At 45.2% G+C, this 27,606-nt stretch overlaps 1 protein-coding gene across 1 annotated transcript in view; it reads left to right on the forward strand.

Annotated features, from left to right (window-relative positions):
• ESRRG (estrogen related receptor gamma) overlaps window positions 1-27,267 on the forward strand; it is a 191,366-nt gene extending 164,099 nt beyond the window's left edge. Inside the window, 4 exon segments of the mRNA XM_028531427.2 lie at window positions 17,108-17,278; window positions 17,281-17,376; window positions 26,666-26,845; window positions 26,848-27,267. Of these exon segments, the coding sequence (XP_028387228.1) occupies window positions 17,108-17,278; window positions 17,281-17,376; window positions 26,666-26,845; window positions 26,848-26,972 (572 nt within the window). The 3' untranslated portion in view covers window positions 26,973-27,267.
• Window positions 27,268-27,606: the final 339 nt, after the last annotated feature.

A 27,606-nucleotide genomic window follows, 5' to 3' on the forward strand; every position in this document is an offset into this window, starting at 1 on the left:
GTCCTTTCGGTGAACTGTTTCACGCTGTGCTTTCCAGAGACTTAATGGCACTTAAACCGGTATTACATCCTTTTTTATACGACGCCCCCCTGCTCATGCACACAGACACTATCGCCCCCGGCCAGCCTTCCACCTCCCGACCAGCCCACATGCATTCTGCTGCTTCCCTTTCTCGCCCTGCATGCTCCACTGTTCCAGCGTGCAGCCCGAATTGGATGGACCCTCAGATGGGCATTTCCTCCCCGATGAGCCTGTCGCAGACTGGCTGGCTGGTTGTATTCATGAAATGAGCCAGCGTGAGGCCCATGCCATCCTGCGGACTGAGGGCCTGAGCCCCATGGAGCAACCTCTTGTGTCCCAGGGGCACACTTGAACCACTTGCTCCCCGGAGTGCGGTGCTTAGGGTTGTCAAAGGAACCGCCCCGGGTGGCCCCCCTTAAATAATCTACAAACGCTTTAGTTACACACGTGCATATGATTTTGTTTTCCTTGCCTACGTTTCAGGAGGGGTGTTTCTGGTTCTTGAATTATTTTTTTAAGTGTTAAGATCTGTAAGAGAGATACGGGCGATAATAGAATTTGGTTTAGAGTACTTATTTTTGGATACTGTAAAAGTGCTGTGCAAGGGGGGGCGGGATCCCTGGTGTCTCCCTTTCCTGTTTCCCCCCCACCACTGCCAGAGACGCTAGGCTATTGAAGTCGTTTCTGCCCTTTAAATAACGTACTCCATGCAATGCTCCTGGGCGCACGCCACACCCTTCCCTTCCCTCATTTGATTTCGAGATACAGGGAAGAAGTGAGGCGTTCGCTTGGGCCTCTCCATCTTTTGTGAAATCCAGCCCCTTCTGGAGTGAATGATCAGGGGACACAGGAGGCCACCTCCTCGGGACCAACGCCCTCCCCAAGCGCCTCGTCCTCTCTCTGCCATCCCCCGGCGACGGGCCTGCATTTGTGTGTTAGATTTATAGTTTATCTTTATCTATGGCTTCATCTGTAGGTAGCTATTATAGCCGCCTCGCCTGGATATTGTTTGGGCCTGATAGATCTGTCTGTAGTTCATCAAAAGGAAGCCGAGTGCCTAAAAGCCGTCGGGTCCAGCTGAGGATGAAATACGAGCCATCAGCCTTGGTAATGGCTGTAAAATTTCATAATTACACGGCCTTTATTACATTGCATAATGATCCTGAAGCAGTATGGAACAATTAATTAAGATTTTCAACCGTGGCTCTTTCAGAAATTAAAAGGTGCTCGTCGCTGAGAAATGGGGACCTGGCTTGTCCTAAAAGCATTAGGGATGTTTAAGAAATGCTTTCCCAGGCACTCATACTTTTTGCTGAGAGGGACTCTCCTGGTTGGAGAACAGGCATTCTTAGTATATCATGTCAATTACCAAGTTTTTATTCCAACTTCAAAACGGATGTTTCTTTTAACTGGGAATGGAAGAGCTTTGAGCACCTGTGCAACTCCCCAACTTCCCCTTTTCTCCTCTTTGAAAAATTCTATTCAGCCCCTTGCTGAGGCCATTCATCACATTTATGGTTGTTCCTCTCCACACATTAAATAAACGCAGGCTCTGAGAGAGGCGGTCAGTTAACGGCCTCTCTAGTAGGACTGACCATGGACTTTCTCCGACACACTCTCTCGTACCTGGGGGCATTGAAATTCTTTCACGATCTCCGCCGTTTTGACAGTCATTCCCAGAGGAAGGCTTTACTGTTTTTCATTTATTGTCCTGTGAATGCAGCGTGCCACCTCGGATGTATACCTGTTATTTATTTTTTTCCATGATCTCCTCTTCACACCCCATAAAGAGTAATTAAATTGGGGGAGGAATTGGCTCTTTTTCAATCATAACAGAAGCTTAAAGGAAAACACAGAGTATACAGACACATGTCTGCGCATTTTGCACATGCAAATCGTGACCCATCCTTGACTTTGTTTTCCACACCAAGGAAGTCCTGTCTGAGATGGCTGCATGCAGTAAAATAATGACGAAAAGACAGTGAAAACAAACTCAGCCTCTTTATGCTGATGACTCCAAGCCATCCTCCAAGCTTTCGTCCGTGTATTCGATAGGAAATAGATGTGTTCTCAGGAAACATTGTCAATGGTATTGTCTATTTCAATGAGGGAAAATGATAAAAAGAAAGCCCTGATATCGTAGTGATTTACACAGAACTCCCAGATATTCGTTTACGTCAAGGGTTATTGTTTTTAAATTGACAATCATCATAGAACGTTGTTTACGGAGCTGAATATTTCACAGGAGGCTAAAACTTCCCTAGGGCATCCCCAATAATAAACTTTCCGGCAGAAAATTTGGAATGGATGAAGTGCTTCAAGGAGGAGCGGCTGCTCAGAGTGAATTCTCTTGTCGAGGCGTTTAGTCCCTTAATAGGAATTTTCTGATCCGCTGTCATCCCCGCGCACGTACCGGGTGTCACTGCCTCCAAAACACTTGTCATTCTTTAATGGAAACAAAATAGTCATTGCAGCCAGAGCCACAATGTCATTCCACTACCCCTTGCTGCGTCGGCAATAGTGAAAATGACAGAGCGGCTCTCAGTAGGGGTAATTAAAATGTAAATATTGATATTTTATTATTTGAAATTACTTTCCAGTGAGGCATTTAATATCTCTCCATCTGTGCGGCTCTGTTTAGCGGTCACTTTAGTGCAGCTCTGGGATGCCAGGCGGCGGCTTGATCCCCGTTATGTCAAAATGCTTGTTGCTGCTTAATTTTGATATCTAATTAAGTGGAAAAGTACAGTCCACACTGTAATCCACAGCATCTTAACCAGCTGCTTGGGTATATTTAGAATTAATCTCCACTATGGAATCATCCTAATGTATGCAATTAAGAGTCTGCCAATGGCTAATTAGGTGTATTAGAATCAAGCAGCTTTTTTCCCCCCCTCCATTTTTCCCCCTTTATTTTGGACTCTCACAGACATTAAGAGGGTCTAAGTCGTGTGAATGCTGCCCAAATCGAGTTAGGAAACAGTGAGACTTCCGAATGGATTGTTCCTTGGCTTATTTCTTTAAATTAACCCGATGTGGGGATTTCAAGGGTTTCCTGCCTCCGTGAAAGGGACCAGCCACAGCCAAGAGGCTAGGTGGGTTCCGAGGATAAATACGCTTTCCTAGAGATCAAAGCGGGGGGAGCAGGCAGTGCTGTGGGTGCCTGTGTGTTCGTTCAGGGAGGCATCACAGCCCGGGAGCGTTCTCAGCGCAGCCGCGCCCCCTCCTGCGTGCCACTTTCGAGTGGAAGAGTGTGCCCCCACCCCACCCAGAGTTGTGAGAAGAGGCTCAGGTTTGGTCCGCGTATCGGAGGTCTGCACGACGTAATCGCATCAGGCAGCCTTTTACGGCGGGTAACGATTCCCCGTCCGTGCGGTGGAGGAGTTCCAAGAGCTGTGTCGTGGCATGTTTTTGCTTTTGTTTCGTTTGAACTTGGCCAGTTATCCAAACCGGGGGCCGCGTAGAGAGAAAGAGGGGGAGGCAGAGAGCTATCGAAGGGGTTGTCTCTGTTGTCAGTAAGATAACTGCTCGCCTCCCCCGTGGAACGGGTGCCAAGCCGTAATGACTTAGCTCCGCTTGAGCCAGCAAACACCAGCCGTGAACTTGGGAGTAAATATTCGTAAACAGATCTTCATTAGCCACCGAGAAAAATGGTGCGGGAGGCTGACTTGAAACAGAACTCTCGGGGCCAGGAATTCAGAGACGCTATGCCCAGCACAAATTATGCCTGTGTCTTTATGCGCAGGCAGTGAGGACTTCTAATATTATTTGAATGTGAAGTTTCAGGGTCAGCGTGCCATAATTTCATCCGTGGCATGCGTCTCATGGATAACATATTTCTTCCATGTCCTTTCATGAATACATATGACACTTTGTTTTTAATGGCCTGGGCTATAAATCCTTTAACTTGCATTTATGCTGAAGACCTGATTTTTTTTTTCTACCTCTCCTCCTTCTGGGCCATATGTTGGAGACACAGAGTTAGAATGTCTTTCTTTTCAAGAAAGTCAAGTCAAGCTCACCTGAAGGATTTTCTTTATCTTTTTTCCCTGCTTTATTTGTAACTGGTGCAACTGCAAGAAGGGGGATAGTAATATTAACACCAAAGACACCCAGTCTCTAATAATTAGTGTTCTTGTTGGAATTTGTGTTTCTATACCAAGGGACCAATTAGGTAAATTTGAAAAGATTTGAAGGCATGTTGTCTAAAATGAATGCAGGAATGATAAGCAGTTGTCTCTTAGAGACCCCAGATAGCGTTAACTCCTCGTCCTGTCTGGGAGGGCTCCCCCGGTGACCAGCATGCTCCGCTCGGTTCCTCTGTAACTGGGAGCAGAAGTACAATTTTCCCGTCTTCAGGTGAATTCATGAAATTACCCAGGTGTTCACGACGCCAGCATTGTGCCTTCACGTGTGTAGGCGTGGCCCTCACAAATGGGAAAATGATGACAAAAATATTCCCTTCACAAGACTGTGTGCCCTTAATGCCAGAAGCTCCACCTTCGTCAATGTAGGCAGATACGTTGGGAGAAACTCGGAACTTCTGCCTCTCTGGGACGGACAGCATTTATTCTAAAATCACAGCGGGATGGATCGAGGGTTTATTCCCCTTTTTCTTCTAATTTTCCTTTTTGTGCTAACTTTGTAAATGTTATATATTATATATACTTATACATATATATGTGTGTGTGTGTATGTATATGCATGTATTCTTTAACACACTACAGCTCATTTCTAATTTATCCAGTGGGTGGAATGTTCTTTTAGAGTCTTCCCTATCAGAATATTATGCTGGGACGCACATAGCAGAGAGAAAGCAGCCATGGCTGACTTACTATTTATAGATTTCCTTTAATGGTTGAATGTTCCCAAGAGAAGCATTTCATCTTTTCAAGCAAGTTATTTAACTTCACATGTGAGCAAAAGAAAAATTCACAAAAATGCATTTTTAATTTTAAAAATAGTTTTGCGTCAGAAACTCAGTGAAAACATCAAATGTTAGAAATATGAAGGGAAGTTTAAAATGCCAGTAATCTGTTGCTTAAAAAAAGCTAATAAAAATTACAGTTGGGTTTCCTCCAATAGCTAAAAAGTTTACTGAAGGCATATCTCTCTCTAGCTGAAGTCTGACAAACAACATGCTTCACTACTAGTTTATCGGTTAGTTTATTAACCTTTTGTATGATACAAATGTATATTTGATTCTATGATTTATATTAGCAAAATGCATCTCCTTGTGTTTCTCCCCATATCTCTGTTTTAAATGAAAAATTATGATGCCCAATATACTTAATCTGCTTGCTCATCAGTTCAAACTCTCAGCCAGGTATACTCAAAAAAAAAAAAAAAAGAAAGAAAGAAAACAAAGTACACGCTGAAACAATGTGAACTTACTACTTAACTTATTACAAATCATTTTGGTCTCCCGTATAATTTCCACAAGGTCCAGCATGAGTGTTTCTAAACCGAGGTGCACCCCTCTTGCCCTGCCCAGAAGCTCTGTGCAGGGCTCTATCCCTCGATGCTGGCTCCACAGCAGGTAGAAATGGTTCCCCTCCCAACGGTTTCCACCGGGGTGGACAGACAGCCCAGTATGGTAACCTGAAACATGTCTAAGTGGCATTTAAATACATTAGCACCTCCTTGTGCAGACACAGTGAAAGGTCATAACCGACAAGCACCCGCTTCCTTGTGGTACATGTCTGACTTGCTGCTGTAGGAGGGGACGTCACCTCCCTCCCCGTGTGCGGCTCGGTGGCTGTCATGTCACCAACGCTTCTGACAAGTGAGTGTTTACTTACCGAGAAACACTCAGGAACACAATCTATTGTCCTAAAATGGACTGAGCGGGGGAGGCCGTATGAATGCATTTTAATTGCATTGCTTTCTTTTTGCTGTGTTTGATTCGAGGGGGAGGGACCCATGATGACAAAAAACCAAGAGTGTCTGCCCTGGCTGTTGTTGCTCAGTGGACTGAGTGCCGGCCTGAGAACCAAAGGGTTGCTGGTTTGATTCCCAGCCAGGGCACATGCTTGGGTTGCAGGCCAGGTCCTCAGTGGGGTGGGGTGCACGAGAGGCAACCACACATTGATATTTCTCTCCCTTTCTCTCTCCCTTCCCCTCGGTCTAAAAATAAATAAAACCAAAAAAAAAACCAAAAACAAACAAACAAGAGTTTCTCAGTCTGCTTACCATTTTTTTAAAAGTATAGAAAGTGTCTTTATCAGTTACTAGGGCTTTATAAAACCTAGATCTGAAATCTCCTAAGAATCCATGTAAATAAAAGCAGATGCATAATTTTTATCCCAGCAGGTGGAAAGGAGCAAGAGTGTTTTCATTCCTGACCAGGCTAGGTTAGGATTTCAGAGGTTTAAAATCCTGGCTACAGAAAATAAATTTACACATTGTCAAATAATTATACAACTAGAATAAACTAGAGGAATTAATTACAGATACTTGAAAGTAATAAAAAATCATTGTGACCTTATCATGGGAACTGTTACAATGGTTATTCGTAAATATAAGAGAAAATAGGCCAGATGAGAAAAATGTCTACTTTAATTCCATATTTAAAAGGAACAAGCTGAGGTTGAGAAATTTAGGCAGGAGTTTATCAAATTTAAGTGGCCTCCAAAGGAAATCCTGTAACTAGATAGGTACTCACAAGCAAAGAACATTACATGTAATGGGTGCCTTGAATACTTTATGAATGATGAAAATTAGGCAACTTCTTTGTTATCTATTCAGAAAGCTTTTTGTTTAGGAAGAGACTGATATTTGAAATACTTCAATTTTTAAATATACCTGGCATGCATTTATTTTTTCATTAAATGTATTAGAATGACATTGGTTAATAAGATTATATAGGTTGAAGTGTACGTTTTTATGATACATGAGCTGTATATTGATTGCGCTGCATGCCCACCACCCAAATGAAATCATCTTATGTCACCACATAGGAGCATTTGCCCCCTTACCCTTTACTGCTCCCCACCCTCTTCCCTCTGGTAACCACCGTTTGTTGTCTGTGTCAGTGAGTTTCAGTTTTATGGCCCCACACATGAGTAAGATCATGTGGTTCTTAGCTTTTCCAGACTGACATTACACTCGGCATACTACTCTCGAGGTCCATCCATGTTGTCACAAGTGGCAGCGTTTCATCTTTTCTTTACAGCTGAGTAGTATCCGGTAGTATACATGCACCACATCTTCTTTACCCAGTCCTCTAGTGAAGGTCACCTGGCTGATTCTGTGTGTGGCCACCGTGAATAATGCCGCAATGAACACAGGGGTGCATAGATCTTTGCAAATACATTTTTTTCAAATTTTCTGGTGGTACCCAGAAAAGGGATTGCTGGGTGCTATGGTAACTTCTTAATCTTTTGAGGAACTTCCATACCATGTTCCATAGTGGCTGTTCCTCCTTTCTGAAAGCCAGGCGAGGAGTCATGAAGGAATTCATCATTCTTTCTTTCAGTATGTATAGATAGACTGAGCATCTGCTGTGTGGCAGGGTGCATGTGCTGGGGATTCAGGAAAATGAGGAAGAGGGCGATCTCTCCTGTTGAGAGCTCGGGCAACGTGGCAGCCCCCCGAGAAGGATGAGGACAGAGCTGCTGGGTGGCAGGGACATTGCGTGACTCCTGTACTTGCTCATGTCTGTACCTGGAGCTCCACTTTTGTATTTTCCAACTTATAACTGTAAATCTCCCCAGGTGCTGCCTGGGAAAGTAATGGCAGTAGGAATGGAAAGGGAAGATGTTTGTAGTTGATTCCAGAATATAAAAGAGAAGAACCGGTGAGAGATCGCTGGAACACCAGGGGTGGGGGCAGGGGTGGATTATAAGAGACCATTCTGCATGGTGTGGGCCCAGCTCCCACTCAGAAAGGCCAGCAGAAAGCGAGGTCTGGTTCAGGACCCACGCCCACAGATCGGTTTTCCCAGGGGAACCGGGCCTGCATTGTACCAAGGCCGCTTTGAGACTTGCTTTCTCCTAAAACTCCTTCACCCTGAATTGAGACAGCAAACGTTTACTACATACCTTTAAAGTAACTTCCTAAAATCCATGCTAAACCTTCCAAGGACCAGTGTAACCAGTTCAACCACTTTTCCCTTTACATTTGCAAATATCCTTCTTCTGTGATATAATTAGCAACACCCTCTCCTTTTTTTCTTGTAAAAGGTAACCACCTAAAGCGAACCTGTGCATAGTGAATGAGGATCATCCTCGATGTAATGTGCTCAGAAAAGCAATAAAAGCTTGTCGAGACAAGGGTCCGAGTAGTCTCCCCTTGAGAGAGTGGCCAAGGTGCTCCAAGGAGCTCTCCCCTCGAGAGAGTGGCTGTGCCGTCCCTCTTCCTCCACAGGACTCCATAGTCTGTGTGAATTTGTCTCGTCTCATCCACAATGCCTCGGACACTACGGGACAGTGTCCGCATCAGTGGATGATGACGTTATGCATCTGGGAAGTTGGGGAACTGTGGGTTTTGACATTGGGGTTGAGAAAATGAGCTCACTTTTCAGTGTGTTCGACCATCCGCAGAGAGGTTACTGGGGGAGTTTTTCCAGGAAACATGGCTGGAAAAGGAGAAGAGGGCGCAATAGTGAAAGAAGTTCCATGTTGTGTCTGAGAATCTTAGTCATGTCCTTGAGAAGATGTGGAAGAGAGAGAGCATTTGGATTAGCAGATGGCATTCTATTTCGTAGTCCAGACAAAGTGTGAAAAGCCACAAACAGGGAAGAATAGGGAAATACCAGATACAAAGATTTTGGTATTCCTTTATTCCAAAGCAGATGACGGAGGCCTGAACCAAAGCTATGGAGCGGGGGAATGCAGGGAAAGTGATGGACACACTTAGAAGCTCATGTACGACAGAACAGCGACCTTTCCCCTCTGCATGTACATACACATCATCCATTCTCTGTGGCGCTTAATGTTTTCTTCTTTGTTGTGGTCTAAGCTCCTGTTACTGTCCTGTGACATCTTGGAGGGCAAGGAGTTTACCCTGCTCACCTTCTGTGTTCTATGGTTCTGAGCACAGCGCTGCGCTTACCATAGATGCACTCAACACCAGCTGATTTGAATCTGGTTACGGGGACACCATTGGAAACCTCATAATGTCAGCCTGGACCAGACCTTTGGGAACATCTTCCCCACCTTCTCATGACACAGACGAGAACTCAGGAACCAGAGAAAATGAGTCATTTGTCAGTCACGCAGCTACTCGGTGGCGGAGGCAGCCCCCGGTGCTGGGCCGACTCCCTCCCAGTGCGGCGATCTCTGAGGCTCACGGGGCCCACACAGCCTCGCACATCACACACACAGATCTCAGCTCACGACTCTGAATCAGACGGGGCTGGGGACGGAGGATCCTTTGGGGGTGTCAGGTGCAGAGGCAACCACGAGAGTGAGTCAGTTCTCTGAGGATGTGGTCACAGTCTCACACCGCCTGGGTGGCTTGAGTAACAGAGATGCCTCATGTCACAGTTCTGGAGGCTGGGGGTCTGAGACCAGGGTGGGCTCCTCCGGACGGCCACGAGGGAGAACCTGCTCCTGCCTGTCTCCCAGCTTCCGGGAGCCCCCAACAGCCCCTCCCTGTGTGTCTTCACGTCGTGTTCCCTCAGTTTGCATCTGTTTCTGTCTGAATTTCCCCTTTTTATAAAGTTACAGCCATACTAGGTTAGGACTCACCCTAATGACCTAACGACTTCTTAGCTGCCTCATCTTCAAAGACCCTGTTTCCAAATACTGTCACATTCACAGCACTGGCAGTTAGGGCTCTGGAATCTTTGGGGAGACACAGTTCAACCCCAGCGGGGGCCCAGTTAACACCACCGGCTGTAATGTGGTGACACTGGAACCCAGACCTCCAGGCCTTGAGGTCACAACCCCCCTCCCCCCATCAGCCTCTTCCCTCCTGTGTCACGCAGCGACAGCAAACCCTTTGCTTTGGGGTATTTGACATTAAGTGCTTCCCACTGACTCTTTAAACATCTATAGGAATGTCCACCAGCTTTAGAAATCCCCAAGGTTCAAGAAAGAGTCGGTATGCACTTTCTTTTGGAGCCTTGGATTTCAGATCAAGGATTAGGCTCCACTGGATGGAGACTCCTCGGGAATTTCCCAAAGGGGACGGACCGTGCTCACAGAGCGGATGTAGGCTGGACTGGCCTCCCCTGGACCACTGGCCAGTGCCCTGTGACACCCGATGGTGTTTCTTGACCCGTCCTTCCCAGTGATCAGGTGGAGGAAGTCAGACTCAGAGATGAGTTCTTTCTCGTTCCAACCGGAAATACGGCTTCAAAACCACGCCCCTCCCTCCTCAGCATCCTTCATCCTCGTGAGGTGAGACAGGAAATGCCCTGTTCTAAGATATTTTTCTAGGGGCCTCTATTTTACAGCACTGCCTTCCTTTTTTTTGTTTGGGCGGTCAGATTTCAATCCCATCAAAAAGGGTGATCTTCCCAGGTGGAACTTTCTTGTTTTCAGCTAGCAAAACAATGAAGGTTGTAGACCAAAAAAAGGCACTGGGTCTCCATCCTTTAAAGCAGCTCCGCCTGACATCTCCCGACGTGTTTTCTTTCTCCTTGGCTTCGCTGCAAGGATGGAAGAAGTTAAGTTGAGGTCAAGGGGGAGGGAGCTGGGAGAAGCTGAAGGCAGCATGTCAGCTTCTCCGTAGTCAGCCGGTAGTGGCAGGGGGGGCGAGATTCGCAGAAGAAATGGCGCACAGTCTTTGCGTCCTCATTTTGCATTCAGCTGCCCTAGATCCAGGCCTTTTCTTCCCAAGGCGGCTGGCAGTGGAACAACGCCCACTCGCAGAAACAAACAAACAAAAAAACCCGTTGTCATCATTTTGAGACATTCCTGTGCTGCCACTAGAGAATACCTTTTTTTAGCTCCTGTTACGCTTTTAACTTTTCTAGCAAGCTGTGCCGAGAGACAAGGGCCAATTGCTAAATAAAGTATTTTTCCCTGCGCCACGGGGGCATGGTTTCCATTTCTGTGCCCGTAAGTAGACTTGTCTGCTCGGGGCACCTGCAAAATCGGGTAAGAGTGATAATGCAGGCCCTGGATGGGTAGTTCAGTTGGTTAGAATGTCAGCCCGGTATACTAGGGTTGCAGGTTCAATCCCTAGTCAGGGCACATACAAGAATCAACCAATGAATGAATGAATAAGTAAAACACATACACACTCTCTGGCTGGCTCTCTCTCTCTCTCGCTCTTTTTCTCCCTTCTCTCTCTCTCTCTAAATCATTACATACTTTTTTTTTAAGGAGTGATGGTTCTGTCTCGGGCTGGTAGATGCCACCTTTACAATTCTATTCTCCCTCTCTTGGAATTTCCCACCACACTCCCCAACTCGTTTGCTGAATTCCATAGATGGCGGTCAACTCTGCCATGTAGATATTAAGTAAACTTTAAATCAGAGTTGAGTCTTTCAGGTTTTCACACTTGTCCTGTGAAACCACTACTTAAAAACAATGGCTCCACAAAATCTCCGGGAACCCTGCTTGAAGTATAAAAACAGATTTTTTAAGGAATCGACAAATGTTGAAGCATGTGACTAGCAAGAAAGGGAGCTGTTGCATTGCTGTCAGCTATTCTTACGTTTTCTTTTTCAAATATAAAAGAATGAAAGGTTCAAAGGGTAGCCGTGTGGGTGTCCTGTCTAATGCTTAAGTCCTAATGCAATAGAGCAATCGTCCTCATCATCCCTTACAAAGAAAATTTTCAAATAAAAATGATTCTAATAGCACCAGGTAGATATTTGAGCTCTCACCTTTGCACTTGACCTTGGTAGCTACTTAACCCTGACATCTTTGGAGATCTAGCCTATGAAATCCATGTCTATAAAAACAAAAACAGAGAGAAATCCATTCATGTATATAGCACGGGCGCCCAGGCCTGCACATACATGCATACACGCACACTACAGGCCCCAGGGCTAGGGATTTGGTGCATCTTAGAGCACATGTCTGCTCATGTGGAAAAATCAACTGGCTTGAAGGCAGAGTAGGTTTATCTCTAACAAGGGTTATGCATCTGTGCATCCCTGGGTAGCAAAGACAAAATCTTCACGCCATTGCTATTCTTTTCTCCGCCGGCTCCTGTAAACACCAGGCTTATTTGTATGAGAGAGAAAGCAGCTCACTTTTGCCACGTTGCTCAGTCAGCTTCTCTCGACGAACTTCGTTTGCATCCTAGGGAGTCATTATGGCATAATCATGATTCTAGCATGATGCGCTGTGTGTTGAAAAGTGTCCGTGTTTCAGTGGCACGGAGAAACTGCCGTTCCCAAATGGCGAGCGGCCGAATCAAGGCCACGGTGAACTGATGTTAACAGACACCCCGAAGCCTGGCAAGGCCCGTTGCCCGTTTCAGGGAAGCAGCCGGGGAGAAAGCGCCTCGCAGGGGTTAAACCAGACGACTGCACCGCAGCCTACTTCTGTCAACACTCCGTGCAGGGAATAAACATGTATGCTTTCTGAAACGAAAGTGCATTTTGGAAGACGAGCCGTCAGACTTTTTTTTTTTTTTTTGCCCTTCACACTTTCAACCGCTTAGCCTTTTTTGTAAGTCGACTGCCAAGTGCATCCGTTTGCCAGGCTAAGGGGAAAAAAAAAAAATATGTGACAAGTGCCCAGGGCATCGCTGTTATCCTCCGAAGTCTCCGGGAGACAGAGGCAGGAGGGTTGGCACAAGACATACTCTCTTCAAGCCTATTACTTCAGGGGTACCTGCCTCTTGAGCGGCTTTTCCGTCCTCCCAGATGATGCTATTCCCAGCTGTCATCTGCTGTGTGCGGAGCGCACTGGACTGCAGATAAACACGCTATTTAACTGCGGGTCAGGGTAGAGAGTCAGTCTGCCAGCGAAATGCCCGAGATACATTAAATGGCAAGACTCCAGGACAGAGATGAAGGCAGATCAGAGTTGTCAGCGGCGTGCACGGCGTGGGCTGTGGGGGGGGGGAGGAGGGGGGGGAGAAAATGTGCCGTGGTATCAGTGTACTTTAAAAAGCTGTAATACAGCCGAACATTTAAAACTATAACCTGTCACACACCAAAGATTAAGATCCCGGCGTGTACAAAACGGGAAGTTCAAACGACACCCCGGCAGAGCGTATTTTATTTCACCGGGGAAGGGGTTTTCTCTGCAGAGAGCGCTCAGTGTTATAGGAGGTGAGGACCTCTAACTTCTAGCCCAGGAGCTATAAAGCACCACTAAATGCTGGCCGAGCACAAACAAGTAATTACCGTCCAGGGGCAAGGGTGGGTGTGCCAGTGCGGCCTTCGTGTGCTTACCACGTTCCTTCGGCTCGGTTTACTGAAACGTGTGTTTTGCATTTACACCCGGGGCATTTAGGTTTTTGTACGTTGCTCAGGTCTACTGATAAAAATAGTATTGTATCCGTGTGTCTGTCTGTGCGTAAAATGTAGCTAGCACTCCTAAAGGACAGGTAGGGGAACCTTGTGGAATGAAAATTTAATCTGTTACGTATTCGGCGTCCTCGGTGATCAGGGGAGCACAGCTCTCTGATAACAGGGTGGTTACCCGGCCTTTGGTCGGGAGACCTCTTTCTGCTTGCTTCTCAGTTGCCGAGGGGAGCTAGGAAAGGGTTAACGTGTGGAGATTCAGCGATTTCTAGACCAAGAGGAGAGAAAAGTCCAGACTTGTATTTCTGGTGTGTAAAGCGCGGATTGTTGTTTTCCCTATCATTTTGCAAAATTACACCTCCTTTAATCAGCTGAAATGGACTTGAAGGCAGCAAGCAAGCAAACCTGTCCAACCTTTCATGTTATTTCCATCTTCCCATCCTCCCTGATCCCCCCACCACAAAAGTAGAACCTTTCTTTACTTTTTTCCCTTCTTTTTTTTTTATTAAGAAGCAAATGGGGAAAGGGGAACATTTAGGTTTCTAGGAAGAATACACACACACACACACACACACACACACAGCGTCCGGCATAGAAACAAATGGCAGGATCTGCCCCCCCCCCCAAAAAAAGAACTTTCATTGCCTTTTTTTCTTTTGGTTAATGAAACCCCAAAAGAAATATGTTGGGACACTGTTATGGCTGAAAAATTGTCCGTTTGTAAATCGCAGGGACAAAGGGGCCTGAGCAACTTTCAAGTTTCCGTGCACGTAAACGTCGATAGCGAGCCTTCTCCATCATCAGCACTAAATTCACATTGATGCCTCTTTTCTTCTCCGTATCGATCCTTCCATGAGAACGCAGATTTGTATCTGTTAATTAATGCGTCCTGAAACAGCGTTGTATTAATCAGGCAGATAAGAAAAATTGGATGGCTGCGCCCTCCTGGCAAGCGTAAAAGTGCTGGCCCTGATAAAATCGTGGAGGGACCTCAATAAAAAAGTTCCTCCTTCCACTCAATAAACTAATCATCCTGCTTTTAATTATTCGGCAGAAAGATGTGTGGAGATTGGAGAATGTGTAAATCTATTTACTAACAGAGGGAGAATGGGCCGTCACAGGAAGGGGCTGCAAGCTGCGTGCTCGGCCCATCTGCTGCGGCAGAAAACGGCCGGTGGGGGACGAGGAGGAAAAGGAGACCTAGGGAAATGGAAAACGGCTTTTTGGTCATACTTTCCTAGGTGACTGACCATTTACTGTTTCCTCCATTGAACTTACAAAAGAAATTCCTGTAGAGGCCCTTTTCCTGAGTGAAGCGTTTTGGATATGCAAGACCTCTCTCTCTTGGGAAGGGGGAGCAGAAAATAGAGCAATATTGTTTGTTTGTTTGTTTGTTTGTTTGTTTGATGTGAGTGTAACCTTCTCAAACCCAAAAGCAAATGGGGCCGTACCTCCTCAGATAAGATCAATACTTTTCTCTTTTGAATCCCTGTTTAAAATGATGTCAATGGTTATAGCTAATTTTATGAGGATATTTATTGATACAACCTCAAATGGAAAAGACAAAAAAAAAAAAAGAAAAGAAAAAAAGACTTACACAGCCAGTCCAAAGGAAGATCCGTCAAGCAATATGACAGCAGCTTGATAAACAAGGAGAGAAATGCCCCTTACAGATGCCTGAAGCCCCCCTTAAGTAAAGCTGGCTAATCCCTCTTGATGATTTTATTAAACGCTTCTACTGAATGGGGCAAACGGCACACTGCCGGCTGTCACCAACAGGCCAGGAGACCTTCCCTTCCCCTTACTGTGCTGTCGTGGCTAATATCACAGGGGATGTGAACAAGTCATAGAGATAACAATGGGGACAACAGTGACCATAGCAAGAACCTAAGAAGGTGGGACAGCACTGAATAAAGTCTGGACAGGGCATAAAACTAATTTCATAAGTTGCGTTATCCAAAAATTTCCTCCTCTGTAGAACTGCTGGTAGCAGTACCTCAAATTAGGGTACCGTGGCCCTCAAAGACCACAGGAGTGGTTGATGGGTTGGTTACCCTTGGAGTCCCTGGCATAACATTGGAAATGAAGGTGAACTTTTTTTTAAAGATTTTATGTATTTATTTATTTTTTAGAGAGGGAAGGGAAGGAGAAAGAGAGAGAGAGAGAAACATCAATGTGCGCTTGCTGGGGGTCATGGCCTGCAACCCAGGCATGTACCCTGACTGGGAATTGAACCTGCGACACTTTGGTTCGTAGCCCGCGCTCAATCCACTGAGCTACACCAGCCAGGGCTGGAAGGTGAACTTTTAAAAAAGAAACTTTTTTTAGGACTCTTGGTAAAAGTATGTCACTGGTTATCAGATTTATTCACTAAGCTCTGACTCTTTAAATTTCTTTTAGAATTTAGATCTGGTTCCTCTAAGTCATAAATACATCTCTTGACTCCAAGTAGGCTTAATTGTTCTACTTCATCATTTCCTATTTAACCTCATTTTCATATACATCTATATGTATACATATTTGCATATGTTTTCTCAAGCTCAGAAAGGACTGTCAGCATGCATGTATAAATGTAGATGAGGTTTTTAGTAAATAATTGAAAACAGCCATCCAGATATCTCAGATAGAAATAATACCTAATGTAGCTACCGTCACTGAAGGCATATTATAAATTTGTGTCTTGTTGAATGGTTTTTATATTTTCCATTAAAAAATTGAGGTACAAGCAAATGATCTGCTTCAAGGTGAGACAGCCAGTAGCTTCCCAGGACTAATGTTTAAATTCAGTTCTGGCTCTGCCCAACCTCTCCACAAAACCCCACTGCCCTATATTTAACTTTTTAAATAACTGGGACTTAATCCCCAAAATAAACTTGCTTTTCTGCTTAGTGAAGAGGTCCAGGTGCTAAGTACTCCACTCTCCTTTATACCAATAATCACTATTTTAAAAAGGAACTCACGTGAAATATTGTTGTGGACAACGTATCCAGTTACAAAGGCGTTCGTGACTATTGTAGAGAAATGTTCCCAAATTTCACTCCTCTATGTGACCTATGTTATTTGTTTTCCTTTATTTTTTTGGCTTTTTATAAAGAAACTTTTCTGCCCTGGCTGGCGTAGCCCAGTGGATTGAGCGCGGGCTGCGAACCAAAGCGTCGCAGGTTCGATTCCCAGTCAGGGCACACGCCTGGGTTGCAGGCCACGGCCCCCAGCAACCGCACATTGATGTTTCTCTCTCTCTCTCTGTCTCCCTCCCTTCCCTCTCTGAAAATAAATAAATAAAATCTAAAAAAAAGAAAAAAGAAACTTTTCTGTTTAGCAATGCTAGTTTTTAGACACGAGGTTGTTGAAACGCTGACTTTCTATGAGTCCTTAAGACCTCAGCCAGAAAAATCAAGTATATTTAACGATCCCATCGTATTTTCCCCTCAAGCGCAAGATGCAAAACTGCTTCTCTACTGAAGTCCCCTCAGCCCGGTCTATAAAGTCCTGGGGAAACACCACCCCGTTGAAACTGGTTGGTGGCTTTTCCTTTGCCCTTCACAGAACTGATCAGGGGAAAATGTGAGAGCATCTGATCAAAGTCAACATAATGTTGAGTCCTAACGCAGAGGCCGTCCGCCCTGGGAGGGTAACGTGTCATTGGACACGAGTGTGTCCAGTCATGGCTTTTGAGTAACTGGATCTGCCCCCCGTCTCCCCACGCAGGCTTCTCCACGCTGTCCCTGGCCGACCAGATGAGCCTGCTGCAGAGCGCCTGGATGGAGATCCTGATCCTCGGCGTCGTGTACCGGTCTCTTTCCTTTGAGGATGAGCTCGTCTATGCAGACGATTATATAATGGACGAAGACCAGTCCAAGCTAGCAGGCCTCCTCGACCTGACAACGCCATCCTGCAGCTGGTGAAGAGATACAAGAGCATGAAGCTGGAGAAGGAAGAATTCGTCACCCTCAAAGCAATCGCTCTTGCTAATTCAGGTTGGCACTATCGACGCGGGTCCCTGGCCCGTTTCTGACTATGTCAGCGGCACCCTTTCCCTTGCCTCCTTCGGAGAGGTGCTGGGCCCAGCTGTAAATTCTTGTATGAAACAGCCAAATTAGAGTCATCGTAGCTTTCGAGTGAAAACGTTCAAAATAAGAACAATCAACTTATGGGGAGTTATTTTTATTATATTTGCCTATTGAAAGCTGTGGAATTTTTTGCCGCCTTGTGCATTTGCTAATATGTAGTGTATGGCCATCCGCAGGACAAAATTAGCTCCATTGTCTTGCATGCACGAGGGAAGATGAGTGTGAATTACAAATACACACAAACCATTTTTCCCCTTCGAAAAATGCAAACTTTGCCATTGAAAAAAAATATATATATATATATTCAGTGGTGTTTCTGATTTTGGTTATCATTGAACACTGCCTTCTTACCCTCTGGAGTCCTGCAAAGCCCAATTCTGCTGAGGGGGTCTTCTTCCCCTCCAAGGTGCTGACTGCTGACGGGGTGTGGGGTCAGAGTTATGGGGATACACAGTCTTCGCATTTGAGCTGAACCGCGCTCACGTCAGGAGCCACCTCTGATAAGTAAAAATCGTTGGCGCTTTGTTGTTTTCCCCTTTGTGCCTTCCCGAGCGCTTTCTTGTGGTCTCAGGTCTGTCTCGGCATTTGCATAAAGTTCCGGATACATCCCTCCTTAATGACGGGCCGATCATTAGATACCTGCTAGTCGATAGCGTGTGCTGATGCTCTGTACCATTGACAGCCACGCCGTGCCTTCCCATCTGCTTTTGTTTTGACCCTATCTTTGAACTTTATCTTGGTTGCCGGCCAGTAGTTTTCCCTTTAATTACAAGAAGGAAACTGTCAATAAAATCTGTTAAATGGGACGCAATGAGTGGCTTGAATGGGCGGATGGCTATTTGTTCAAATTCTGCAGCATTCAAGGTATTGACAGTTTGTTTTCTGGGGCCATATGTGACGATCAATCTCAGGCTGGGCTCAGCCGCGCTGAAAAATGAAAAACCAGATTGCTTTTGCTTAGTTGTGGATGACGACTTTGTGATTTGGCGCGGTCCTAGTGAGATGAGACCTTCTGCCCAAATTGCCCCCATGAGAGCCAGGGCCGCGTGACTGTTTTTAGAAATAATTTTTAATTGATTTTGTAATTAACAGTTCATCTGCAATATTGATGCCTGCATCCTTGGGCTGATAGAGGGGAAATTGTTTTCCACGATGAAGTTGTACTTTCCTCCCTGCCTGGATAATGGAGTCCAGCATCTCACACTTTTCTCTGTGGGTGCAGCCTTCTTCCTCGTGGCAGCATTATCTTCTCCCCCTTCCCCGTGAAACTGTAAAACGTGATCTACTGTGACAAATGGCATTGTGTCGCGGACCCTCCGGAACCCCCGGTCCTGCTCCCTAAAGAACCAAAGAGGGACACGGGGCTGGAATTTGCTGAGAATTTTTTAACGTGCGGAGACTTCATTTTACAGCCTCTCCTGTAATTAGATGAGCGGTTTGGGAAAGCATTTTTATTTGGTAATTATATAGAAATTCAAATTTAAACATTTACTTGGATAATTATTTAGAAAGTACAGCAAGCCTGTTTTGGTATCTTTGATGTTTCCAATTGCCTTTTTCGATAATTAACTAATCATGAGTGCTGAGCAATGCTAAGATTTAATCACCAAAATTGCTAAAGGTTTTATAACGTGAGAAGTTAGATGCAGACTCTCTGGCTGTGGACTAGGATGTAGGGCATCTCGGTGGCAGCATTTCCGTCCCCGTTGTAGAGAAGTAGAATCATTCGCGTTTTTATGGATAAACAGTCGAACCCTACGCACTCTTCCCTTAGGAGGAGGAAGTGACCTCCTTTACACTGGCCATTAGAGGTTATTTAAAGAACTAGTTGGTTTGTTTTTCTTGTTTCAAGCCGGAAATCATTAACAAGCCCCCCCCCCCACCTTTTTCCCTTTCTTATCGTACTAACATTACTTTTTCTAAGAAAATTTCACCTTGTCACAAAATTTTCCCTCATGTTCTTTTAGCATTCTTTTAGCCTCTCAATACCAGTCGCAACTGAGCCAGCTGGCACAGTGAAGAGAGATGAGTCAGAGCCATAAGCCCAGTGCTACCCCTAAGTGTGCCCCTCCCCCGTGCTGTGTAAACACGGTCCTTCTCCTCCTGTCCAGCCTGCAAGCGCCACCACCTCACTTGGGATCCCTGACTCAGGAAGTCCATTTTCTCCCATACTGTACATGATGCCACGCATTCCTTTTTTACCTTCCTTTCTTTTTCCTCTTTTTTCTTTTTGACCATTGTTGGGAGGACAGTGATCAAGTTGTCGATGTGATCTTGCTTAGACCCAGCGATTCTTTCAACTACTCATAAATGCATCCATATGAAAACGTTTCAGTAGGATCTCTAGAGACCCCAAAAAGCTTATAGAGTGTCTTTGAGTATTTAGAAATTTCAGATCACCACGAGTAACTTTGTGTGTAAAAAAAAAATCTATTTCAGTGTCATTTATGGATATCTTGGCATCCCCTCTGTGGCTGAAGGTGTTCACCACCATCATCTCATTAATCTAAATTTCAGCTTATTTTAAACATCTGTCTTTATTCAATAATTACGAATGTTGTGCTTACACTCAGGAAACGGAGAATTGGCTTCCTGATAATTGCTGTCATCTTTTTTGTAGCTTTGTTTTTGTCATATGCGAATTCAGGAACACTTATAGCACCAGAACACCAGTGGAAGTATAGTCCGTATCTTTGGGTATATGCCCCCCCAAAAATATATATATCATGAACTAATACTGTAATTCTTACATTTAGATATTTGAAAACCCTCAGTAATTGTTCCAGTTAATTTTGAAGGTAAATAACACAAAATTCAGAGGCTTACTTAAACTCCATATTCCGCTGTTCTTGATTTTGGCTCACATCTGCCATCACTGTTGGAGTTATTTTAATTCTATTTAAGACAGTATATTTGGGTTATTTTTTTAATGTAATGCAACCCTTACATTTCATACATATTTATATTTGAAATGTGTAAAACAGTACAGACTAGTTCTCAGATGTTTTTTTATCACGCTCAGTGTTCACTATGCATTGACGTGGTAGAGGGAATATTGATTTCAAGTGTATCTACGCTCCCGACCTGGGTAACCAGCGTATAGAATATTTTGCCATTGTTTTTTCTAAGGGGTGGCATAACAACATTTTCCTTTCCCGGTCTTAAGATAATGAGCATTCCATTACAAAAGGTCATTACCGTGGTACGGATCATTGATAATCTGGGAAAAGTTGAAAGATGTACCACCCAAGTTGGAATCAACCTTCACTTATTGAATATCATTGTCTTTATCACTTCCAGTCAATGGAGTTAGGAAGCTCCTTGAAAAATATAAGCTACAGGAGGCAGAGGGAAGAAGGCCTTGAGTACTTGTGAGGGAAGAGGAAGGACCTAGCAGGGAAGTCTCACTTGGTGACATACACGTAACAATGATAACGATAATTGGGGATTTGTGTGAGAAGCCTGCAGGAAAGACTTGGTGGGCCACGGGGGTGTGCTGCGCTCACCATTTTACACAAATTCTGTGTAAGAGTGAGTGGTGTAGCTGATGTGAATGTAGAGTTCTGGTTTCACAGCCAGAGCCAGACACGAAGAGAACAGCTTTCCCAAAACAGTAAGTTTCAGGAAATCAGGTGTTCTCACCATGGTTCAGCACAAAACCGGAATTATTGTGACTATTTTTAACATTAGGCATACAACTTCTCTGAGTTAGCAAACACCTAAAAGTTACTTGATCCAGCTGCGTACTTGATACGTGAACAGTGTCCTTGGTAGTTTCGCCAAGTGTTTCTGCAGTCTGGATGGGAACTCTCCGTGGCTCGCTGATTTCTAGAAGGGATCACCCCATGAGCAGCTTCTCAGCCCCTCTCTGTCCCCTTCACCCTGTTAACATGAAACACGACACACTAAACACACACACACACACACACACACACAGAAACAAAGGTGTAGCTTAATGAGTGTATTAGTCTCCTACAGATGCTGTAACAAATTGCCATACCCTGGTGGCTTTAGACCGCACGTATTTGTTCTGTTGCACTTCTGGTGGCCAGAAGTCCATAATCAGTGTCACTGGGTTGATGTATCCGCAGGGCCGTGCCCCCTCTGGAGGGAGGCTCTCTGGGGACAGCCCCCGGCCCTGACTTTCTAGCCTCCAGAGCAGCAGGCCTGGCCTTCCTTGGCTCATGGCACCTCCCTCTGTCTTCAAAGCCACAAACGTGGCCTTTTCTTCGGTGACTTCGAAGCTTTTTTTCTTCCACTCGCTCCCGCTTATAAAAACACTTGATTTCGCCGAAGGCACAGTTTTCAGCCTTCCTCCGTGAATGTGAATAAACGTGAGGCCAAGAAAGAAACCTTTGCAAGACATCCCAGAAACCCCTCCCTTCCCACAAAAGTAACCACTGTCCTGACTTCGACAGTCGTCAACTTTTTGTGTCCTTCGACGGTTTTGTTTGGAGATGTATATCCCCAAGCACAGTAGCTGTGTCTTGTCCATCAAAAACCTTTTAAAAAATTCCTTATGGGATTTTTATTCTCCTTTAATCTAAAAGTTCCTCTTTCATTTTTTTTCTCTGTTGAGGAAGTCTGGGCTTGGCAGATTGCATACTCCAAATGCAATTCATCCTACTTCTCTGCCCTTTGCATTTTGTGCAAATTAGCGTCTGGATCCAGAGATGTAATCGGACTGGGTTCGATCCCTAGGGCACCCACAAGTGGTGTGCTGTCCACCGGGAAGCACGTTACATCTGCTGTCTCTCTGTGATGCTCGGAACTCACATCCGTCCATCCCTGGGGGTTGCAAAATGGTGACTTGTAATTTTACCACTTCTTTTTCATTCAGTAGTTGGGATATTTATATAAAGTGATTCTTGTTCTCATCCTTATGTTGTTACCAGTGATACAGCTTGTTTAGGAAAGGTAGGCTAAATGCTTGATTTCTCTCTTTATCTACCTGTTCTCAAGATAAAGAACTGGCACCCTATTTTTTAATGTCATCAGACACACATGTATTTAAACATATTCAATGGATTTCAATCAGCTGCAGTTGTAACCCTTTTTCAGGCTCGAATTCAGGGTCCGTTTGGAACACGGGTGCTGATAACATCCCTTGTGTTCTTTACCATTGGTCAGGTTCTACTCTGGGCCAGCCTTCAGGTCAGCGTCTGGTATCCTTCTGAGTGACTTATATGTTTAAACAATGCCCCTCCTGTCTAGTGTGACAAGGTGTTCCATGCTCAATCTAAAGTGTTTCCAGGTCCAGGGTCTGGAATGCAGTTATAACCTGGATGCTAGGTCGCCCTTGCCTCATTGTGACATCCCTGGTTGGCCGTTCATCCTGGGCCCCTTCAGGGGACCAGTGATCTGATGATGATGATGTGTGTGTATCTTGGGGACACCTCACCACCCAGTTTTTATGTAAGTGATGTCTCTGGGTTTTCCGTTTTGCCATCGCTCCTTCTCTCGATCTCTTGATTGTCATATGCAGATTTAGAGAGATGTAAATATTTTGCTGCCACTACTGTCATCTTCCCTGAATCCAGTCTGCCCATTTTTAATCAGAACCTTAGGATCCGCAACTTCTTTTTTAAAAAAAGTACCAACTCCTCCACCCATCAGGAGCCCATCGGCCGCAGCCTCAGCCCGCACTCTGCAGCACCCCAGCTCGGGGCACCCAAGGGGGTCGCCCTCTTAGACTCGGTCTGCATTGCATAGAAAGTTCTGAGACACAAACTGTCCCGTAGAGAGGAGCTTTATCTCACCCCTTTGTCGTGTCCATCACATTTGGTTTTCGCTCCTTTCATGACTGGAGAAAGTCACATTCCTTTCGCTCCCACCTCAGAGAGTAAACATACTGAAAGTTAATGAATTGATTCTATTTTATGGTGAGGAGTTGAAGCTTAATATATGGGTGATAATATATCTATCATTTACACTCTATCTTTTGAAATCTTGGTTTTCTTAAAATAGCATTTGTTTGTCTTACTGTCTAGTTCAATAGTTCCCAACCCTAGCCTGGCCAAAGAATCACCTAGATTTTAGCAGATACTGGTGCCCTGATCCAAGCCCCAATGTTCTGATTTTCTGATTCAAGAAGTCTGGGTGTGGGCCTGGGCATATCAGGGTTATTTTTTTTCCTGCATGAATCCTGGCACTATTTCCATTAAAAACACAGAGTTAAAGAAACCATCGCCAACAACCAAAGCGAAATAATTGTATAACGAATGCCAGTTCTATTGAGTCTGGCATAAATCTATAAATGTAGCCCGAGAACAAAACAAAGATTAAAGCTACAGAGTCCGAACTTGAACTAGGATCTCTAATGGAGATTAATATTTTCCTCAGCAGTCTGCCAGCTGAATCATGGTCTAATTAAATAGTTCAGATTTAGTGAGTTTGCATTTAAAGTATTAGCAGACCCGAGAATGGGTAAAGCTACAATGAGTTAGAATCCTTCTCTGCAAATGGGAAGTTAAATTATCATAGTAATTTGATTAAATCATTTTTAAATCTCACACGCTAAATCACAGCCTTTAAAGAATAGTTTGAAGTCTTAATTGCTGTTTGTGAGCATATCTCTCTGCTATTTGTTCTCGCCTCATTTCCTGTGACATCCTATAATACATCTCCTGCTGGGCCCCAGTGGTGGGAAGGAAGGCCCCACTGGGTGGGGGGGGGGGGGGGGCGGGGACCGAGTGCCTGTGCCATTGACATCAAGCATGTAAAGGCCTGCCTTGTAGAAGAAGGCGACGCCCCCTGTAGTGTCCCAGGAGGCAGGACCCAAGTTTGGAAGTTGGAGACAGATTGGGAAAAATAGGAAGACGTTTCTAATAGTTAGCTCTGTTTTGGTCCGGTAGGATGCTCTCCCCATGTAGAACCGGAAATGCCTTCGTGAAAGATTTCAACTCATTACAAAGAGAAGGAAAAGAAATGCCATGTACAGGGTTATACATTCCGGCAGCCTGCTGTGATGCAAAGAGCCCTGAGGCTAAGCCGACCTCTGACCCTTGGCCCCACTGCCACGTGACTTGTGGGGAAGCTGGGAGAGGAAATGAGGCCGTGCCCGCGTCAGACGCAGGTCACACGGTGCTGATCAGAGGCCGAGCCTGAAACGGGCACTGAGTGCCAGGTGTATTTGTTATGTTTGTTCTGCGTTTGGGGATGTTCTGCTCGGGAAAGAGGTACTTGGTTTTAATTCGGTCTGTGAAGTGGACCATTTCTGTTTCCCCACCCTTGTATTGCCCCCCGTTGTTCCTCAGAGTGCCAACTCCTAGTACAAGGACAGGCTGGACAAGTCCCCTCACCTCTGTCCCCTTACTGCACCAGGCCGGTCTGCCATGTACCGGGTGCATTCACCGTTGTGTGTGCATCCCTGCCACCGTTTCCCCCTCTGGCAGCATTTAGTGCAAAAACAGAGGCCAGTATCAGAGCATGTAGTTGTCATCTCTGGGACTGTTGTTTGCCACTGATGTTACAGCCCTCAGACAAACTGAAAACGACGTGTGCCGGTTTGAAAGACAAGACCCGTAGGGAGTGGACGGGGTTACCAGTCACAGAGAGGCTTCGAGAAAGCAGCAGTCTGTAGGGAAAGACGGGGCGCCTGCTGGAGAGTGCCTTGCATTCCACCCCAGGGCCCCACTCCGAACATTGCCCGTGGGGGGAATTCCTTCCTTTGGCTCGAGGCGGGAATCAAGCCCTGAGCAGTTAACACTTAAAAACAACGGTAGTCCAGATTATTCCGAACTGTCCCAAAGAAACATGTCATTATAACCACCTAACGTAAATAGTCAGACCCCACCAACAACGCAGTCAAAATGGTTGCAGATGACCTCATAAAAGAAAAACAATACACAAGATACAAGACATTACAAAACGTGTTACCACTTGCAACGGCCGTCAAGCTTTTGTTCAGCTGGTGTGGGTTCAGTTGGTTAGGGCGTTGTCCACAAACCAAAAGGTCACGGTTCGGTTCCCAGTCAGAGCACATGCCTGGCCAGCAGGATGGGTCCTTGGCTGGGGCAGGTACGAAGGAGGCCCAGTCTATGTTTTTTCCCTCACGTCACGGGTTTCTCTCCCTCATTTTCTCCCTCCCCGCTCTCTCTCTAAAACAGAAAGGAATTTTAAAAATTCAGAAGACAGCATTCAAGCTTTTGATTACTTTGCCATAATTTTTTATCATATGTTAGCCACCTGATTTTAAATCACATCTCCTCTTTTTGTGCATGTGATCTGATGTTTGAATTCTATGAAGGATTAGGCTAACGACATATATCTTAGAACTTCAGCATTCTCCAGACCCAGAATTATTAAACATGCAGAATCCCCCCAAAGACCCCATTATGTGTAATTAACAGATAAACTGTCATCAGAATCAATAAAACGTGCTAAATGATTCAAACTTGTATATAATTAAGTGTCTGGTTTAGAACTAGAGCTGTAAGTTTTATTCCCCGCCCCACCCTCTCACATTTCTTGCAAGAATAATGTGGCAACCCTGTTAACCCTTTCCTTGCCTGATCGAATTAGATTTTTAAATTAAACTCAGACCTCATTACTGTAAAAGGCTTTATTTGTGTATCAGTGCAGAAGCAGACTATGTAAGGATCTTTTAAGGAGCTGTGAAGAGTACCCTAAAAATTTTACAACTGAACACAGTGTTAGATTCAGGGTATTTACACGAAATTCTTAAAATCTTGGTCATTAATGTTTTTCTCTCCTTTTGGGAAATACGAGCTCTTTCAGGGCAAGGTCCACATTTTAAACAACTCTACTTCCACAGCAATGAAAGTCATACTTTTAATAGACGGCCCTCCATAATTGTCGAAGGAATGAATAAATACATGAATGACGTAATGACTACAATAGCCAAGATTGTAATCTGTTCAAAGGAAGGCTCAGTCTTGAGAGAGAGAGAGAGAACCCAACACCTTTGAAATAATGAATCTTTTGTGATAATTCCCATGTCCTAAGTAAACACTTGCATAGTATCTACTGTTGGGAAATTTAGATGGAGTTTGGAAAGGTGAGAGGTCCGAACACATCACAGCTCAGAGCTTAGAGGTGTTGGAGAGTAACATTTAACTTGCACAACACGGTTATACATGGGTTTGTATTGCTATTAGCTTTCATAACAACACCGTCATGCGTAGGTGTGATCGTTACTAACGGTGCGGTGTGTGTTTTCTGCCCCCCGGTACAGACTCCATGCACATAGAGGACGTGGAAGCTGTCCAGAAGCTGCAGGACGTCTTGCACGAGGCCCTGCAGGATTACGAAGCCGGGCAGCACATGGAAGACCCCCGGAGGGCCGGCAAGATGCTGATGACGCTGCCCCTCCTGCGGCAGACGTCCACGAAGGCCGTGCAGCATTTCTACAACATCAACTCGAAGGCAAAGTCCCCATGCACAAACTTTTTTTGGAAATGCTGGAGGCCAGGTCTGACCGGAGGCCTTCCTGGGCCGCCTCCTCCTGCACGCCGGAAAAAGGGAAAAGAACCCGAGGGTGAGGTCGAAGAAACGTAGAGTTTAGTCAACGCCATCAAAAATCAACAAAGACTGCACCGATCATTTAGCAGCAAGACCTACGAAGCAGCTTTCAGATTTTCCCCGTATCCCCCTGATGAATTTCTTTCTACCTGATCTCATCTTTTTTTCCCATTTCTCTTCCTCTTCATTTTTTCCTCCCTCTCTTACTCCTCCTTTCCCTTATTTTTTGACTTCCTTGATTATTGGTTCCTTCTCTCATTCCCTCCCTCCTTCCCTGCCTCCCTCAACTCCCTCCCTCCCTCCCTCCCTCCCTTCCTCCTTCCTTCCTTCCTTCCTCCTTCTCTTCCTTCCTTCCTTCCCCCCTGCCCCTACTCTCCTTTCTCTCTTCTCATCCTCCTCTTTCCTCTAAATTTAAATAGCTCTAATTGTAACAGATTTTTTCTTCTTTCCTTCCCCTGCCTCCCTCCCCTCCTCCCTTCTGCTGCTGAACTTTTAAAAGAGGTCTCTAATCGAAGAGAGAATGAAGCCAGCCCCGCCAAAGGATGGAAATCCATAATATGGGATGCCAGTGACTTATTGTGAACCATGACGTCCCCAATGACTAAGGAATCAAAGAGAGACCGACGTACCTGAAGTACAGTGCAACATAGGCAA

Source organism: Phyllostomus discolor, chromosome 15 (assembly GCF_004126475.2).
Source record: "Phyllostomus discolor isolate MPI-MPIP mPhyDis1 chromosome 15, mPhyDis1.pri.v3, whole genome shotgun sequence".
NCBI classification, from domain to species: domain Eukaryota; kingdom Metazoa; phylum Chordata; class Mammalia; order Chiroptera; family Phyllostomidae; genus Phyllostomus; species Phyllostomus discolor.